General features: G+C 41.0%; 1 protein-coding gene across 7 annotated transcripts in view; it reads right to left on the bottom strand.

The window, feature by feature from the left end:
• Nucleotides 1-19,356, bottom strand: part of DLG2 (discs large MAGUK scaffold protein 2) — a 1,068,724-nt gene extending 1,049,368 nt beyond the window's left edge. For 5 of the 7 annotated variants that reach the window (XM_080375907.1, XM_080375911.1, XM_080375888.1 and 2 more), the window contains exons 1-2: nt 19,219-19,356; nt 17,428-18,499 (exon numbers count right to left, since the gene is read on the bottom strand). In XM_080375907.1, the coding sequence (XP_080232033.1) occupies nt 17,428-17,446 (19 nt within the window). In that variant the 5' untranslated portion in view covers nt 17,447-18,499; nt 19,219-19,356. Of the gene's footprint in view, nt 1-17,427 lie in introns of all 7 variants that reach the window. The other 2 variants (XM_080375909.1, XM_080375908.1) reach the window with 2 other exon arrangements.
• Nucleotides 19,357-19,380: the final 24 nt, after the last annotated feature.

The raw sequence follows: 19,380 nt of genomic DNA, 5'->3' as shown, positions 1-19,380 counted from the left end.
GGCTAAAAAACTGGCTGGACAGCCAAGCCCGAAGAGTGGTGGGGAATGGAGTCACATCCCACTGGCGCCGGGCACAGGTGGTGTCCCCAGGGACCAGCGCTGGGGCCAGTCCTGTTTGATGTCTTCATCGATGACCTGGACGAGGGGCTGGAGCGCACCCGCAGTGGGTTTGCAGAGGACACGAGCTGGGGGCAGTGTGACCTGCTGGGGGGCAGGGGGCTCTGCAGGGGGTCTGGGCAGGCCGGGCCGAGGGGCCGAGGCCAGTTGTATGAGGCCCAACGGGGCTGAGTGCCGGGCCCTGCCCGTGGGTCACACCAGCCCCCCACAGCGCTGCGGGCTGGGGGCAGGGGGCTGGGAACTGCCCGGCGGGGAAGGGCCTGGGGGGGCTGGTCGGCAGCCGGCTGGGCATGAGCCCCCCGTGTGCCCAGGTGGCCACGGCGGCCAGCAGCGCCCTGGCCGGTGTCAGCAGCAGCGTGGCCAGCAGGGCCAGGCAGTGCCCGTCCCCCTGTGCTGGGCCCTGGTGCGGCCGCCCCTCGAGCCCTGGGCTCAGCGTTGGGCCCCTCACCCCCAGACAGACCCGGAGGGGCTGGAGCGTGTCCAGAGCCGGGCAGGGGCTGGGGAAGGGGCTGCGGCACAGCTCGGGGGGGGCAGCTGATGGAACTGGGGGCGTTTAACCCAGAGAAAAGGGGGCTCAGGGGGGACCTTATCGCTCTCTACAGCTGCCTGGCAGGAGGCTGTGGGCAGCTGGGGGTTGGTCTCCTCTCCCAGATAACAAACGGCAGGACAAGAGGAGGCAGCTTCAATTGTGCCAGGGGACATTTAGATTGGATATTAGGAAGAATTTCTTCACTGAAAGGCTGGTGAAGCACTGGAACAGGCCGCCCAGGGAGGTGGTGGAATCACTGTCCTTGGAGGTATTTAGAAAATGTGTAGATGCAGCGCTTAGTGACGTGGTTTAGTGGTGGACTTGGCAGTCCTGAGTTAATGGTTGGACTTGATGATGTCAAAGGTCTTTGCCAAAGTAAATGATTCTGTGATTCTGTCGTTAGCTATATGCCATGAGCAACACAGGCAAAACCCAGAGATTAACCCAACACCAACACAGGAAGATTACTGTGTGTCTGAGATCTCCCTGCAAAACTATCTTTTTAATGGCATCTACCTCAAGTGTTCAACTTTCTTTTATCCAAAACCAGCTGGAAGCTATGGGGTTCAGCGCAAATCACAATTTGCAGAAGCTACAAAATTATAGAAAATAACCATTATGGATACCCATACAGGAAAACTGGCCTTAAAACATATTCAGAGAAGACATAAAAGTGTTTGCTTCGCATTCTGCAGCACTCAGTTCTCTGTTCTCTGAATAGCAAATGTGTATCTGAAAGGCAGGTGTCCAAGAGCATGGCTGTTGTTGTTTTTTTATTTTTCTGTTCCCTCAATACATAAAATTGCTATCTACCTCTTTGGTAATAATGAGACTTTGATAGCAGACTTTCATTCATGTGTTGGCTCAAATGTAGCAATCCAGCCTTTCCCTAAGAGTCCAGAGAAACAGAGCTCCCTTTCTCCTGCTGCTATTATCTTTGCGCAGTCATTTGCCAAGAGCATGAGTGACATATAAAATTGTATGACATCCAAACATCACCATCTTACATACAAGAAAATAGTGAAAAATGGAGAACCAGACCTCACCTTTCCTTCTCCCCATCCTAACTAGCTCACAGGAATGTCTGCACACAAACGTATATGACACTGAGATATCTGCACACACTTTTGTAATTACATTGCCACCAAGTATGCAATAAAATTACTAAACAGTACCAAAAAAAGTACAAATTAATAATTACAGTGAAATGAGTGCCTCAATCTAAATCTTACAGCAGAGTTCAATGCAAGCTTCATTACCAGGAGAGGTTCAGACTCTTTAGTTAGATTAAAGTCAATAAAGTACTGTAACAAGGCTTGGAAAGGCAAAACAAGACTGCTTTTATCATTCTTTTTTTCTAAATAACTGAAAGAAAACTTCTTTTTCATGATATAAAAATTGTTCATCTTTGTCCATCCAAGGATCCTGAACATGATCCCTGTAGCATGGGCCTTGCGGTGTGACAACTGGATGAGTTCACAGTAGGGGCAAAGACACAACTTGTATTCTCTAATTTGATAGCATTCTCAAATTCAACGATTACATGATTAATGTTTAAAAAGATGCAATTTCTTTTCCTTCTCCTCATAAAAATTTTGGCTGGTCACAAGCATTGTGTCAGAGAAATTAAAACCATAATGAATAAAAAGGGATGGTATTTAAATGCATATAGATATATATGCACACATATATAAATACATATGCTCATATCACATATATATGACGATTAGGAAGCATTTTATGGCAGTGTAGATATTTATACAATGAAAGAGCTCACGGGTCTCTGCTGCAATTCCACCTTGAGGGGATCTCCAGGAGGAACTCCTTCTTTCTATGGGAGCTGTCCCCGGGGCAGGTAAGGGTTAGACAATTGCCTTGTTTTCACCTAAAACCAGTAGTGGACTTAGGACCCATCTATAACCAAGGAAGAGAGAGACCAGCTCTTTCAAAGGCCAGGTCACAACACCCGGGCTGGGCTCCCACCACACAAACCCAAAGCACAGCCTCCAAGCAAAGTTCTGGGTCCAAGTGGGATGTGGTTAGGATATTCCCAACAAATGGCTGGGAATAAAGGACTAATTCTACATGTGAGCTCAGCTTCTTTTGCCTTGAAAACCCCAATCACATCACCTTTTTCACTGACCTCATGACTGTGCCTGACCCATCTGTGACACCTACGCTTTCATTTACATATTGAGAGTTCTGGCTGCCCTCAATAAAATAGTTAATATCTTGAAGCATGGATTGCAATCAGACATTAACCTTCCCCATGGCACAGACAGGTATATGCAATGAATACATGATTATTTATAATAAAGTGAAGCAGCAGAGTAGTGGAACCACTGCAAAGTATCCAGTACCGAGGACACTTTTCAGAAGTGGACTATCTGAGAAATCAGGAAAATTCCATACCAAAGAGATGCCCTACAAACTCCCTCTTCCTTAGTCACTTAGTAAAGCGCTTTGACAACCCTTCCTTCATTAATCATTCCTTCCCTAAAGTGTATGGTTCTTATTTAAAAAAAAAAACAACTACAAAAAAGTAACATTCTTTGGGGGTATGAGCAGTTTTTATTTTCACTTAAATTATTGTTTTTCATTTCATCAAGATGAAAAAGCCTACTTTTGGTTGACCCCAAAACAGTCCTGAACACAAATTGAACAACCAGTAATGGAACACAGTTCTAGTGTTAAATCTAAATCCTGGCTAAATCCCAGATCAAGTAATTATCTTCCTGCCTAATTTTCCTCTCTAGTTTTAATAGGATACATCAATTTTCACTCCCTCCCTAAGCTCCTGCATGGAGTTGCAGCTTGCTCCCGCACAATCGCACTTGGTAGCAGTGTATCTTTTTTTCCAAATAACCTGTGATGGATTGCATGTCCTGGGAGATCCAGTCACCTCCAGGCTGCCCTGCTTTTGCTGAAAGCCACCACTGATGTTCTGCTGTCGATGGGAAACGCATCTTGACCAAGAATATTTCATCATGTCGGGGAGGGTGGCTGTGTAACCACTGCTCCTGGAAAACTCCTGCAATGTCGAGGGGCTTATGGAGACTATTCAAATCCCCACACATTTTGACACTAGTTTAGGCTTTAAAAAAAAGCAACTTTCAGCCTTTTTGACAAATTTTACTGGTTATAAATTACTTGCACAGTATTTAGCATGATGGGGCATAATCCTGTTCAGCACCGCCACACAACATTCATATTCTGCACAACAAGCAAACAGAAATTTGAAATCATACAGTAATATGGCATGTCTGAAGAATACTAAGTACTCTCTCCAAGATAATAACCATCTTCAGCTCCCAGTTATACCAAAAGCAGATGCGGACATCCAGTACTTTGCCTTTTGGGGCTTTCTGACAGCTACAAAGTTTAAATAAAATTCAGCTGCAAGAACTGACTGCCTGAACTGCAGCACAATAGTCAAATAAGAACCATATTCCCTGCCACCCGAATTAAACCAAAGGTTCTGAAGCTGAATTCCCACACATTCTTCTCACCAAGAAGAATGGCACACTGGTGGTTTCCATGAAGAACCGGATCACTCTGTGCATGGGATTACAATATCCAGTGGAGCACAGTGTTAATTTTTAGCAGCCAAAATAAGTCCTGTACCTTACAGTCAGCATATATCACAAATACCACCAAGAAATCTTTGTTCTATGGTACCACTATTCTGATACCAAAACCAAATTCAAGCAAGACCACAAATCCACTGAACGTACAGTTTAATATCCCAAATTGTGGTCCTCCGTGTTGATCCTGAGTAGGTCCTTTGCCTGCTAACAGAAGAACACTGAAAAGTCAGTATCGGCTGTGCCCCATGAGGTCTACTGGACATAATTCTGGTGTTTCTCTGCATATTGTGACACTATTGTTAAATTGATTCTATTGGCTTTGAAAGATGACTTTGAGAAGAACCATTCAGATCATACAGTCCCACAAAACATGACACATCTTCTACACGGTACATGCATTACTGTTTTGTTTAATCATACTCAAAACTTCATAATACAATAACTACGAAAATTTCTCTATGGGTGAGACAGCTTTCATGGTCCCACAGTATCTTGTCCAAGAGATTATCAGTTAACCCAAACTAATTTAACAGTTCTTTAAATTTATTGCTTTACCACTCCATAATTTTTTAACCAGTTCATGTTACTGATCAGGGAATGGGCAGCGGCTACAACACTAGAAATCAGCCATCAGCGATACTGAAACAAAACTGTACATCAGTAACTTTGTTTATCGGATTTCTTCAGAAAACTTTTTCCTCCCTCAAATGATCTAGTTTTGCCACACAATAAATTATTTCATTTTTCTTCCACAGAATGAGTCTCTTCTTATTGTAATGTATTATTGTAATGTATTGTATGTATTTTGTAATTACAATAATACATTATAATGTTTTGTAAATTCATAATAATAATATATTATTGTATATTAATAAAAATGTAATTATATTTTTATCTATTATTATTATTGTTATTATAAAAAATTATTGTAATGTATTTTGATTGTATATAACAATCAAAAAAAGTCAAATCCTGTTCTTGAAGTTATTATTCTAGATGGGGTCATTAGAGAATAATCCACACTTTATAGTCCCCACACTTTATAGACATACTTTTATGTAATGTAGATTTTTGAAGCTCCATAAGTAGACAGTTATACTATAAAGCCAAAAAAACTGTTGAGGCAATGCTTTTACATATGATGAAACAAATAATAAAAGTATATAGGAAACTGCATTGTTAATACAACCCCAGTTATATTTTAACAAAACATAGCTTCAGTACAACTTACAGAGAAAAAGTTGTCCAAGGGATTCTGTTAACAAGAAATGCAGCCATACATGCAACCTGGTACAGGGTAATGTGTGTTATCTATCAGCAAAAATTAAATTCTCACCAAGATTATTTCCTAAAGTATTGTTCTTAAAATGTAAGCTACACATATGAAAGACTAAATGTTATAATTACACATATTTAGAAGGAAAAAAAAAGTAAATTATTCAATTAATTTATCATCTATTTTGATAAAATGATGTCAAAACAAATTCTACTTTAGCTACTTCTCAGAGTCCATATCCGAGATCTAGATGCCACTTGCAATACTAACCCATTGCTTAAAGCAGACGGATTCCCTTTTTCCTCTGGCTTATTTTTGGGTCTTTGTCATGCTCTAATTTTTTACAAGCAAATTTTAGAATCACTGAAACTCTATATAGGCAAGGAGACACAGAAAAAATTGAGCTTCGTTTTTTTCAGTAAGAGTGTAACAGGCAGGCACTTTGCTTTTGATTACATGGAGGTATTTCGGTGACTGGAAATCTCACAGGAGATATGTATTCAAAAACTGAGTTAAGTGCATACATGCTACAAGTGCTCAGTGCTTGTGAGGACACCCATACAACTGCCAAACGAGTAAAGAAAAGCACGTAAATGCTGTGAAATCAAAACAGCATTATTTTGAGTACACTACACTCATCTAAACAACTACATAGCTGCAGCATTACAGCAGAACTAGCTCCACAATGTACTTTAAAATACCCGTACATTAGTTTGACCCTGTAGACCTCAACTTTTGCTCAACTATTTACTTAAGCAAAATAGAAACACCCTTGGGAGCTGTGCTTGCTTGAAGGCAGCAGGATTGGACTTCACTTACACGCCATTTGAGTTTATTTAACCGTACATACTGCAGCATTTGAAGTATACAGTATACTAACTGGTAGAGCTGAAGCACTGCAGCTCTGCTGGTGTGGAGACAGTTGTGTTGATTAAAAAGGCTTTGGGACCTACTGTGCCTTCAGATGAGACTGAGGATGGCACTGCCATGCCTGCACGTGTCCATTCACACAACATGATGCCTATGGGAACAGCTATAGGAGAGAGGAAGCATTTTCCTACATATCTCCCAGATCTTATTTAAACCATTTAGCCTTTAGATGAACTAAATATATTAGATCTGCAGATAATTTAGGAATATCTATATATTTCAATAATTAAATGGGAAAAGATTTGGCCAACAGGATTGATTGAAACTATATGAGAAAGATAAAACTGATTCAAAACCAGTCTCCAAGAAGCTCCATTTTCAAAACTCCTCAAGCCAGGGTATGCTGAATGATGATGACTTAAAAAAAAAAAAAGATGGAAGCACCACATTATTCAGGCAGATGCTGTTAAGTACCTATTTGCAAGCCCTTAGAGCTCCTCCTGGCAACAGTAAAGCCATTTAGGCCAAATTCTGTATGGACCCATATACAATATCGGCCGGGACCAATTCCTGGTTTTGCAGATTTTTTTTTTTTTATTTTATTTTTGCTGTGCTCCAAACACCCACAAATCTGCTGGGAGCCACCACTGCCTTCCATAGGGGCATGATCCTGTCACCCAGCTCCTGCTATGAAGCAAGGTAGCTCAGAAGATGGAGAGAAAAAAACCAAATAGGACTACAAACTCAGCAGTTCTGCCTTGCACCTGCAAGAAATCAAGAGGCAGCTGGTTAACAGTGCCCTGCACCACTGTCAGGCAGCCACTACCTCTCAGAGAACACCAAGCCTACAACGGGCTGTTGGTAAGTTCAGGATCCTATTTGCGTTTCTGTCCGCCCACTGGCATCAGGGTTTGTGAGCAAAAAGACTTATGGGGTGCAACGGTATGGAAAAATGTTGACTTAAACAAAAAGATTACTGTTTCATCAGTGACAGATGTTTAACGTTCGTTGAGATCTAACCTTTAAGGAGTTGATGAGATGAAGGGGGGGTTTTAATTTCAGTTTCTTTTTCTTTTTTCCTAATTGTATCTGCTCCCTTTCCTAAGAGGGATTTTGATTATTTTCTGACTTGCAAAGTCTGTGGCATAGATGACTTTTTAAAGAAAAACACACAGACACATTTTAGGAGATTTTCCAGGTTTTGGACAACCAGAATTGGGAAAATGTAGGGCACTGAAGCTGGAAAAGGCATGAAAAAGGGGGGAGGAAAAACACAGCAGTCAAAATAGAAGTGAGAAATGCAATCAGAGCACCAGGAAGGAGAGCAAGGAAGTTTTCTCAGTGAACTTTGATAACTTTAGAAAAGGATCTCAAAAAACTACTTTTACTTTTGGAGAATTAACACCTTTGTTTAGATGACCACTGACAAAGAAGCCAAAGGTCTGAGCAAACACTGTTCCCTGCCTCAATCATTTTAAGATGTCTCGATTTGATCCTCTGCTCTGGAAAGCTCAAAAATTAAAATGAGTTGTTACAGATCGATGGGAGGGGATGCAGTAGTTTGTAAGAAATTTCCAGGCAACCTGCCTTGGGACAGATCCAAGCCAAAGTCATCAGGAACTCGTTTACCTTTCTGAATCTTCACACACAACAGCAAACTCAGAGGAATAAATCCTGTTAGCACGCAATGCTCTGTGCACACAGAGGAGGTGTAAGCCAGTTAAATTTTAGAAACACAAGAAACAGTACACCAAGACAGCTGAGAAACACAAGCTGCAGGCTCCAATGCTTCAAAAGGCTTGAGAACTATTAGACAAATGACAATCATAAAATATTTACATACAAACATCAGTACGAGATGCAAATTAATCTAGCAGATTGCACAGAGGGAAAGCAGACAGGGGATGTACAAACCAGAAAGCTCCGCATCTGGGGCCCTTCATACCTGCTATGGGACTTTAATGAACTATTAAGAAAAGGCAACATAGGGGTTATGCAACCTTGAGGAAACATAAGGCATTACATATGTGACAAATACCATCACCCAGTGTGAGAAGCACTCACAACAAACAAGCAAAGGGGTTAAAAATAACTGCTCCTGAGAGTAGCCGTGACACAGAAACCCACCTTCTGTCCTGCTAGGGGAAAAGAGTGGACAGAAACAGGGGAGGCTGATCATTTAAGGGATTACCAGGCAGGCTTATTTCTGGGGTTTCAGCTTTTAGGAACCGTATCAGCATACTGAGGAGGCTGGCATATGGTCTCTGAAGATTAATCTTGGGCCAGTGGAGAGGCTCTTTCAAGGAACAATATTTAAAGTTAAGGTTGTATTCCGAGTTGCCCTCACTCTCCATTCACAGCAGAAAGAAGTGCCATGCACCTAAACTAACCACAGCCTTAGTGAATTCTCACACACAGACTGCTTTCCTGCAAAACACACATTTGGGAACAGTCTAGTAGCGATGTTATTCTAGACCTTGATGCTGTTGGCAGAGAAGAAATGGGCCAGATATTCTCTGAGAACTGCTATGCAAGTACAACAGCATCTTTCACAGAACAAGTCACTATTATATGCTCAGGTATATTATGGGGAAACCAGGCATCCAAACGCCAAGGGGAACAGGAATAGAGTAAGGAGGACAGGCAGCTCTGCACTGAACGATGTCAACATGCAGTTGTGTTCCTGCAGGTCTCTGTGCTCCAAAAATAGCTAGTGCAAAAGGCTGCGAGCAAACAGCAGGGGTGGCACAGCAGGCTCCTGTTACAGAATATTGATTCGTGCAGATGATGCAACGACGAGGGCTAAATGCTCTGCAAGTCAGACTGCTTTGAAGGGCAGGAGTTATGCTACGATGTGTCAGCTGAATGCTCTGAAAAACTGAAATTACAGACACATAGAGCCTGGAGGAGCCCTAGTAGGTTTTTCTTTCACCTCCCTGCGCTGCAGAAGGACCCAGACTTAGATCCACCTCATAGACGCCTGTCTCACTGCACTGGTAACCTCCTGCAAAGTCCCTCACCGTCTGATTTCAGTGCTTGAAGGTTCTAGTGGCTTTTTCTACTATATAATTTCCATCTTTTTTGTTCTAAATCAGGAAAACTACTTCTCGCCCTCCAGATGTCGATGTGGAAAGCAAACCGCCATTATTCCCTTTATAGCCTCTCCTATATTGTGTGACTTGTCATGTTCCTCTCCTGCTCAGCCTCCTCTTCCTCAGGCTAAACAGCTTTAGCCCTGCAACTTCTGTACATGGTTTACATTTCCAAAGTCTCTTGTTCTCTGGAATTAAATTTATCTTAAAGCACACCCTTTAAACGCCAGCTGAAGAAACCAGACAGAACAGGGACTGATGGATGAAGCTGGACAGAAGTAGTGTCAGCATTAAGAAACACAACACACACACAAATGACCAGGGAAGAGATGACAATAAAAGAGTGCTTGGGTTCTTTTTTTGCTTGTTTGTTAAGAATCAGACTTTTTGTCTAATTTACCATAAGAAAAACTGGTTCCTTACGAAAAAAAATCAGTTTTCAATGATGATCAGCTGCAATGTAAGTTTGTTGTCTAAGTATCTTCATGCTTCATTTTACAACTTGTAACCATACATCTACTCTGTTAAACCGCTGCCTTTACATATATTTTTAGTTTGACATATATTCCTTTAAACTTGACTAACTGTACTTACCCAAGGAATAGTAACCATATAAAGATCAGTTAGTAACTGACTCAGCATTAAATTACAAACTTTTCTCCAGCATTTCTGCTTATCAGCATCTTGAAAACCAAGCTACGTTTCTGCTTTAGTGCCCCCAGATGGGAATATCTGACCCCTGATCTCTCTCCTCTACTCATCCCTTCCAGTAAACTGCAATTAGATCTTGAAAAAATACTTAGTATTTAGTGCATAATCTGTTCATTTTATGTGTCACGCTTTACCACAATAAGAAAGAGTCCACTTACTTCTTCAGTGGCTCTCACTCTGGGACCTGGATTCCTCCCACCACATCATTTCAAGGACCACAGAAGGGCTTTAGCAGCAGCGGGAATCAGCTGCTCATCCCACCAGGGCCAATTCTTTTTTCCAGTGAGCTCTTTTTTCCCAGTCATGTTGAAAGTAATATTGGGCCCACTCCTTAGTGATCCTTTCTCAAATTCTGTGACCCTGCTACACAAATTGCTTGTCCCCCAGACACTAGAGCGAGCAGATTCTGGGGCCCTGAGACTCCTAAAACCACAGAAACGCTGCAAATACAAGTAGCTTTACCTGAATGTCTTGATTCTGCCTTTTAAGAGTCACAGTGTTCAAATCTAGGTGTATTAATGATAATACTAAATCAAAAATGCAACTATGAAGACAGATGAGAAATGAAGCCACAAACCCCCCAAATGATGTAGCACCAAATGGAAACCTCTTATTTGTACAGCAGAATAAATGTAAATTGCCATCTTAACTATAAAACTATTAAAGAGCCCTGCTTTGAAGAGCTTACAGTCTAACTGTATGTAATACACAAAACTAGTGGAACTTGATGTATTGCTGAAAGAGTAGAAACCAGGAGTTAGACACTTAATACAGCCGCAGTGTTTTGGTAGACTTTTTTTGCTTTAAGAGAACATTCAACATCAAAATTAACATAAATGTGAAAACTGGAATGGCACAGAAAGCTAACAAAAAGATGTCTGTTCAGAAATAAGTAACTTCCAAACTCATACAAAAGAAGTATTCTATCACATGAAAGAAAAAAATGTGGAATGAAGAAAATTCAGATCTAATTCAGTAACACTAACATCTATCTAGTGATGCAAAAAAATAAAAGGAATGAGATTAAATCGCCTTTATTTATTACCAAAATACACATTATGGTCTTACATTTTCTCACATTCATGTTGGAATTTTTCATTTAAGAACCTTTGTATTATACTGGAGTCTCTGAGTTAATAAACAAAGCATGTGCCTCCAGGCAACAACAGAAAATTAATTCTACATTTTGGACATTAAACAACTGAATCTGCAGATCTGCAAAGTCTGGTTTGGGATTTGTTTGTGGTGCTTTGGGTGGGTTTTTTTTTTTGTTAAAAGCACAGCAGACATCCATCTGCAAGGCAGTATTACTGTAGTACACCAACACCTAGGACTGAATTAGAAGGTGACTTGAATTATTCCACTACAGCATAATGTGATAGATGCCATACAGCCAGGGGTGAGAAGAGAATTGTAAAACATAAAATCCTGGTTTCTGTTTGTAAAACCATCAATTGTCCAGATTCCCTCTTTCCAGGAAACTACATGATTCAATTCCCTGATAAATGTATTTTGAGGAAAGCGCTGACCACTTCATCCCAAAAGTGAAAAACGACTTGAGGACATTTGCACTAATTTGTCCTGGTAAGAGAGTTTAATGCCACAGAAGGTCCTCTAGACCACAGCCATTAAAAGGCAAATTGTTTCTTCACATATTTTGTACGTTGGTTACTACTGTCATCACCGATCAGGTCAAGGCAGACTCACTGTCTGTTTCTCGGATGAATATGGCAAAAGAAAGCATGATCTTTATTTTTATAAAGACGTTGTCTGTTTTAATTTACAGTAAATACAAGAAGATACCATAGTGAAACAGACCCTAAATACTGGTAAGAAGCAAGAACCTGGTATGACCTGATGAAAATATGCAAATCTGAGCAAGGCAGATTTTCCTCATTTTGCTGAAGCAGGGACTGCAAAATCATCTTTTATCCCATTTGGCCACTAGTTACAAATTCAGCTTTCTCTCCGTGGTCACCCTCTGACATCTAACTTGGCCATCTGGAACAAATTCAGAGGGAAAGAAGAGAGGATGAGAAGGGAAAAAAAAAAAAGAATGCTTATAATGCAAGACACCATTACTTCTACTGAGTGCAATATGCACTTAACTGGAATGGAGGAGAGGATGCACAGCTGCCTCTTGTGTCTGTACCAACACTACGGTTGCCTCCAGTTCTAGTGACTAACAGTACAATAATTTATAACACTTTTTTCCCCACAAAAATAATGAATAGCATTAATTTATAGCACTCTTAGAACACACAACGTCAGCTGTCATAAATATCTCAGATAAGGAGATGGTTTTTCCACTAGAAATTTCTATGAGAGACTGAGACATCATCTAACTGAGGCAAGTGAGTTAATGTGGTTACCCTATGTTCCCTCCACGGTCTATGGGGAGAGAGAAGATGACAATTGTCAAGAAGGCAATTGAGATCTTAGGTCGGTTAAAATGCCCTTTGAAGGTGGATCTCTTTCTGCTGACCAAAGCAGCCCTCCAGGACAAGCTGGGCACCCTGCACAGGTAAGGCAACTAAAATGGGATGGATCTGCATTAAACATCTGACAAATAGCAGAATAATGTTGGAGCTGGAAAAATAATATAAATGTCACTAGTTTGAGTCCAGAGCCCACTTCACTTTGTAGCCTGCCTTTACACAACAAAGACTTGTTCTGTATAGTGCCTGCTCCTATAGTCCTTTTGTGTGCAAAGCATCTCACTGTTTCTCACAGGGGAAATGATGTGTGGCTGGACAAAGATTACTGCCATAAAATCAGCTACATCTTCAAATCAAAGCTTTATGGTGAAAATTGGCAAAGTTTAGATAGCAATTTTCTGCCACTTGGTTTTTTAACCCTTGGAAATCTAAAATTATTCTTTCCACAGTCTGTAAACATGATCTACAACTTTGCACTGCACCCAGTGTAAAAACTGAAGGATAGCTGAACAGTTTTGGAGGGAAAAATGTGGCCTTTTAGCCATGTACTTATTTCAGAATATTTATTCAGCAACTGCAAGGACAAAAAGCCTGTAATACCAATGACTTACTAGAAGTAAAAATGAAAGAAAAATCTCCAATACGTGCTGGATTTCCTGCCGACAACTACATTCACAAAGATTTCTGGGCACAAAAAGTTATGATCCTAAATTTAAATTTTAATATCTAAAAAGAAGTTGCTAGTCGTAAAGAGATTTAGGGCATGAAGAACTCCAGTGCATTAATGGGAGCTAGCTTTGTCTGGTCCTTTATGAACTTTGCTTTAAAAGTTTCCGCTGAGTCGGTTTTAGACCCCTTCCTTTCAACAGAGCAGCCACATAAAGTTAGCATTACCACTAAAATATCTAGCATCTCCTAAGTCATGTCTGTCAGATCCTTCAAAATGGCACAGAAGTTGGTCTGCATGGGATCAGATTGAGACTTTTTGATTCTTGACACTGATAGGCTTATTAAAACATGTCCTTGAAAGCATTTCTTACTGTTAGAGGTATGATGAAAAAAATTATTCCATGATGAACACAATCAGCATGCCTTTATAAACTGGCTACAAGGTTGAGTGAGTCAAGATGATATTAATAGCAGCCCAGAGGTTTCATCTGGCTAAAGATACATTTCCTCTCACTCTCAGAGATGGGAAGCGGGATGAGGGCAGTGTAAATCCCAACATTCAAGCATCTCTGACTGCTTAGACATAACTAGATGCGTAAAGATGATGACAGGGTTAGTTTAGAAGCACATGTGCAGCAAGGCATCTAGATGCAGGTGTTCCTGCTATCCGTGTGAATCACATGCAGGGCTCCAAAACTGGAATCTGGTCTCCATCACAGAGGAGCATGGAATTATTTAGTTCTTTCCATCACTGTGAAAGGCATGAATGAATTACAGTAACATTTTATGCTCTTTAACTCTTCCACAGATGAATCCAAAATATCTGCAATTACAGATCTAAATATAGTCCCTTACAGTGAACAGAAATCAACTCTGCTAAGTAACTTAGGGAGGGAGGGAAGGAGGGAGACAGCTATAAACACACAAAACCATGACTTCAGTTAGTAACCTGACCTCACTTCTTCTGTATGGTAGTACTATTTCACTTTGAAACAAAGCTTTCCTCAAGAAGTTCCATGAATTTGTTACAAATAGTTGTATTCATACATATCCTAGTTTGTTTGTGAAAGTAAAGTAAAAATTAAGTGAAAATAACGAATGTATTTATTCGAATTTCTTCATCCCGATTCATTTCTAAATGGCACTGTCCAACAAAAAATTTTGCAGCTAAAAATCAAATGTCTGGTTAGACTTAAAATTTTAAGTGTACTTAAGTGCAAGATGAGCGACCAAAAGCCAAAGAGAATAGCTGTTTGTTTAATCACGCAGCAGTAGTGCCATAATCCATACAATTATCTAAAGGGAGCACACTCGGCGCCTGCAGCGTACTCCATTCTCCCTTTCCAGCCTTGCTTCTCTTTTTTGTCTTTTTGCTGACACCGGCAGCAGGCATGCCAACCCTGTGAATATTCTTGGGAACGTGGAGCCTTACTGCACTCCAGAATGAAGTAAGAAAACAAAATCTGTTCACTCTAGCACATCAGGCAAGGGCAATCACATACAGACACAAACATGATCAGAACCAGGAGCAAGCCTTTTTTTCCACATGCATAAGAAATCAATGCTTCCTCCTAATTATATGTTTTTACTATTAAGTAAATTATTTTTTCCCTGACTAAACAGGCCTAGACTTTTAAAAGCAAGATAGCAGGCATCACTTCAAGCTGTAAGGTAAAGTGTAATTTAGGTCCAAAGCTACGAGACATTTGAAGACCAATACTGGATGTGAGAGCTCTTTCAAAGGCAAATTCTCAAAATGCATTCATTCACTGTTCTTTAGAAAGACCCACAACTGGTCAATGCCAAAGAAAGAAGTGTTTGGTAACGACTTCCAGTGATAAATATCAGGATACTTTAAAAGTTGCTTTTATATGTTTCTGTGTAAAAACTGATTTTAGGGCAATATTTTGATCAAATCCAAAATAGCAACACATAAAGAAATGCTGAAAGAGAGAGGGATAATCCTGTCCTTAATGCTGCTACCGAACTACATACTTTTGCCCAGCCTAGAAGAGAGTATGCCACTCAGATTTCTACAGATAGCACGGGTGGGAAAGACAGTAGGACATGAACTCCCAAATATACAAGACCAGAAAGGGAAAATAAATCATCAACAGAAATACAAAACCAGTTAGACATGAAGTGCTGTCAAAAGCATAAGGCAAATAAATGGGGGACGGGGGGGATGGGACAAGGGAAAAGAACCCTCAATCTCCCTAATATTCACAGGAGTAATAGAGATTGCTTGTAACAAAAGCAGTTTTATTTTTTGTAATGATAGCATGTTACAAGCTGCCAGCATGCTTTTAATTACATTTAGAAAGTTAAAGTCTATTGCATGAACGAGACAAATTAAGTCATTCAAAATAATAATAAAGTCGCTGATTCGCTAACATTTTTAATCCTGCAATTTACATGCTTAAATGCATTTTTAACAATATCCTTTTAATACTCAAACACATTCACACTGGCGACTTCAGTCCACTGACTGATGTGACAGTTTAAAGTATTTCAAGGAGGATATTTGGGTCTCTTGGGTTTCTATCTTAAAATTGTCAAAATACATATCCTCATAAAACAGAAGAAGAAATTAAAGCCTTGATGTACATTCAGACTGACCCAGACTGTCTTGAAAAAACTAGGAAAACCGGATTTTTAAGGCCAGAAGGGACCACTATGATTGCCAATCTAACTTCCTGCACAAAGGAGCCCATCAGATTTCACCCCCAAAATCCTACAGCAACTATTTTGAAACTGAATTACAGCTCAACATCCAGCACAGAAACATCCTTAGTGTAAATCACCTAATTCAGGATTAAGACTTAAAATATGAAGACAGTCTTAATTTTCCTTCTGTAAACAGGTAGAGTATGCAAGCCACACCAGTACACCAGGATGACACATTTACAACACAGCAGGATGAATTACTAAGGGATGGTACTCCTCCATATTCATTCCTGTCTTTACTACACATAACTGTAAGCAATTACAGGAATAACAATATGATACATTAAAATATTTCTGTTTTGAAAATTCATTTATACACTGTTATGTTAAAATACAGTCACAAAATCCCATTTATTGGTTTTTTGTATGAAAATAATTCTAGAAATCTGTGTGGTTTTATCATTATTTACATAATAAATATTAACTCATAACTGACACTGAAGGGTTATTCCTACAAGGAAAAGAATCCGTAGTCACATCGACTACATTCCCATTTCTGTTGTGTAACATTCACTTTTTGCTCCTTCTCCCACGTTTTGGTATCATCAGATGCAGGGATATATCAGACCCAGGGACATCCAGATAGATGAGTCAAATACAAAAGATTCATATGCTATTTATTCTATTAGCATATTCTGAAATTTTAAATTGGTGTCGTATTTGCAAGGAACCAGAAATAACCTAAGGTCTGCAAGTGTTTTCAGAGTAAGAATTTGCCCTCATATATTCTCCAGTTCTTGTTTGGACACTGGAAACCACAATTTCCAAAGCTGCTTCTATACCTGCTGTAATCACAAACTTTAGGAGAGAAGGGGCAAACCAAAAGGCTGGTTATCTTTTCTTAAATGCTGCCATACTACCATCATAAAGACAGTACTTTTACATTGTATTAAATAGTGGAAATTAAAGTTAGCTAAAATCACATTTTCAAAAAACACTTTCAAATTGCCTTCAAAACACAACTGTAGCAACTTCTATTTAAAATTAGCCTTGAAAGTTTGTTATTTATTTATGCTGCTACTGATGGCTGATGTTTATCCGCCAAACATGTAAAGAATAGATAATAGACTAAACCTATGTTTTTAAAATTCATTAGCATTTGTAAGAAAGGCTTCTCACAAAATTAAATGCCAAGCTTTTCTCTTGATGTCTGTTCAAGATCTCTGATGGTTGATCTTTATAAAATAAGCACTTGAGGCCAAATTTGACATGACAAGTCTTAAAACATAGCATAAAAATACATTTAAAAATTATTGTTGTAAGTGCACAGATTTTTCTCCCATTTTCAGCGCAAAAGAAAAACAATTTAAATCCCCCATTAAAACACTTTTAATTTGAAATTGTAAGAACTAGAAAACAACAATCTAACAAAACAAAGACGCAATATGAGATATGAAGCTTCATAGCCCACCTTTCTTCTTGACTGGCATTCTTCTTCCTACTTCCGAATCTGGTTGCAAGCACTTATTTACAGGTATTAACGATGTACTACTGGAACTTTGCGAGGTCAGGAACTGGCTATCTATTGCAAAACACTTTTACAGTTCAGTTAAGAAATGCAGCTTCAATCTTCATTTCTATCAATACTTGCTGTTTTCTTGTATTGGCCTTCCGATGCTTCCCACAAATGAGAGAGGAAAAAAAAAGGGGGGGAAAAAAAAAGCTTTTTGATTTTTTTTAAAGATGTTCTCAATTTCTTTAAAATATATTTGAATCTATAAAAATACAAGAGAAATGTTCCTTGGCAATATAAAACCTTATTATAACTCCTCTTCTGGCAGCAAAGTTTGAAAATTAAAATATTTTGTGTAATACAATTAAGGCACAGTCCATCTCTAGGCAGCTGTCTTAATATTCCACCTGTACATGCTCAAAAACATATTATTTGCAGGACAAAACTGCCCAAATAATCCAAATAAGGAGGAAGACAAAACCAATCCAAAGTGACTCTTTAACTTCTTTCACTTCTTGAATGAATTTTGCTAGCTATGTATTAGATGACTACAGAGCAGACTGAACAGGTCCCTTTTTCCTCACCAGACAACAGCCTTCAGATATCACCCTCTTACCCAACAGAAGTCACTGGCCAGTCACTTTCATATTTATTATCTGCAAGCCACCCAGCCTTACGGTCTTTAATGTCCCTCTGATCCTCCCATGTATTAAAAGAGAGGATTGAAAATGAGGAAAGCAATCCCTTGACCTGGAATTATTAAAGTGACAGTGCTCACTGGGCACTTTGGCAAAGCAGATTGCTTTATACTGGAGTCATTTACTTCGTGCCATTTCTTCCCTTGCACAGCAGCCACCTCGTGAAAGAGGAATAAGGAGAGTTAGGAGAAGAGCTTCACAAAAGGTTCATTTTCAGAGATAATGAAGTATTAATGAATTAAAAAGCAAGCCATGAGATCAGTCCAGAGTTTCCCACTCAGAAGCGCAGCTGGTTGGCTTCAATACGAGCCTCTCTCTCTCTCCCCCTTTTTCTGGAAAAGCAAAAAGAGAAACAGAAACGGGATAGATTTTCCTCATCTAGCTCGTTAAGAGAAAGTATGGAAAAGGTGAAGAAGCTCCAAAGGCTTCCCTTCCCCGCATGAGGAGCTGTGATGCACATGACAGGGCTTTGCTTTGCATCGTCTTCTTTAGGAGATGGAAACTGTAATTTGTGAAGGGGACGGCTCTGGTTTGCTCTTTGATGCTCACAGTCGGGATCTGCCCCCGCGCCCCTCCGAGCAGAGACCCCCCCCTCCCACCTCGCTTCCCCCCGTCCCAAAGGGGCCGGGCTGCCGCCTGCTGCGAGCGGGACCGGCGGGGGGGGGGGGGGGGGGCCTGCCTCGGCGGCTGGGGGGACGGGGTGGCGTGCAGGTGAACAGGGGGAGCGGGGCTCGGTTTCAGGGCGAGGCCGGTATCCCCCGGGGTGCCGAGGGACAGGCAAGAGGCAGGAGCCGAGGGGATGAGGGAGGGGACGGAGGTGGGGCGGAGCGAGGCGCGACCGGGACGAGAGGGGCTAGATGGGGACAGGACGGGGAGCACAAAGGGGCTGGCGGAGAGGGAAGGGGGCGGCCAGGCGGGAGGGGGCGATGCAAGGGCTGAGGGGGGCAAGCGGGAAGGGGGCGCAGGGCTGAGGGGAGGGGGGGGCGGCGCGCAGGCAGCGCCCGGTGCGGGGTGCTGAGGCCTGGGTGAGGGGAGGGGGTCAGCGGGTTACCCCGAGGACTGGGCCTCCCCCCATCGAAGGCTCCTCGCTCCGCTAGGGGGAGTCCCCGCGTCCCGGCCGCCGGCTGCAGGGTCCCCGCTTAGCCCCGTCTCCATGGAGGAGCCGCCGCCATCCGCCGCCCCTAGCAACGAGCAACCGGGCCGGGCGCTGACC

The sequence above is a fragment of the Falco punctatus genome (assembly GCF_963210335.1).
Source record: "Falco punctatus genome assembly, chromosome: 2".
NCBI classification, from domain to species: Eukaryota; Metazoa; Chordata; class Aves; order Falconiformes; family Falconidae; genus Falco; species Falco punctatus.
Note: the sequence above shows the minus strand (reverse complement) of the source record. Positions and strands in the feature narration are given on the sequence as shown.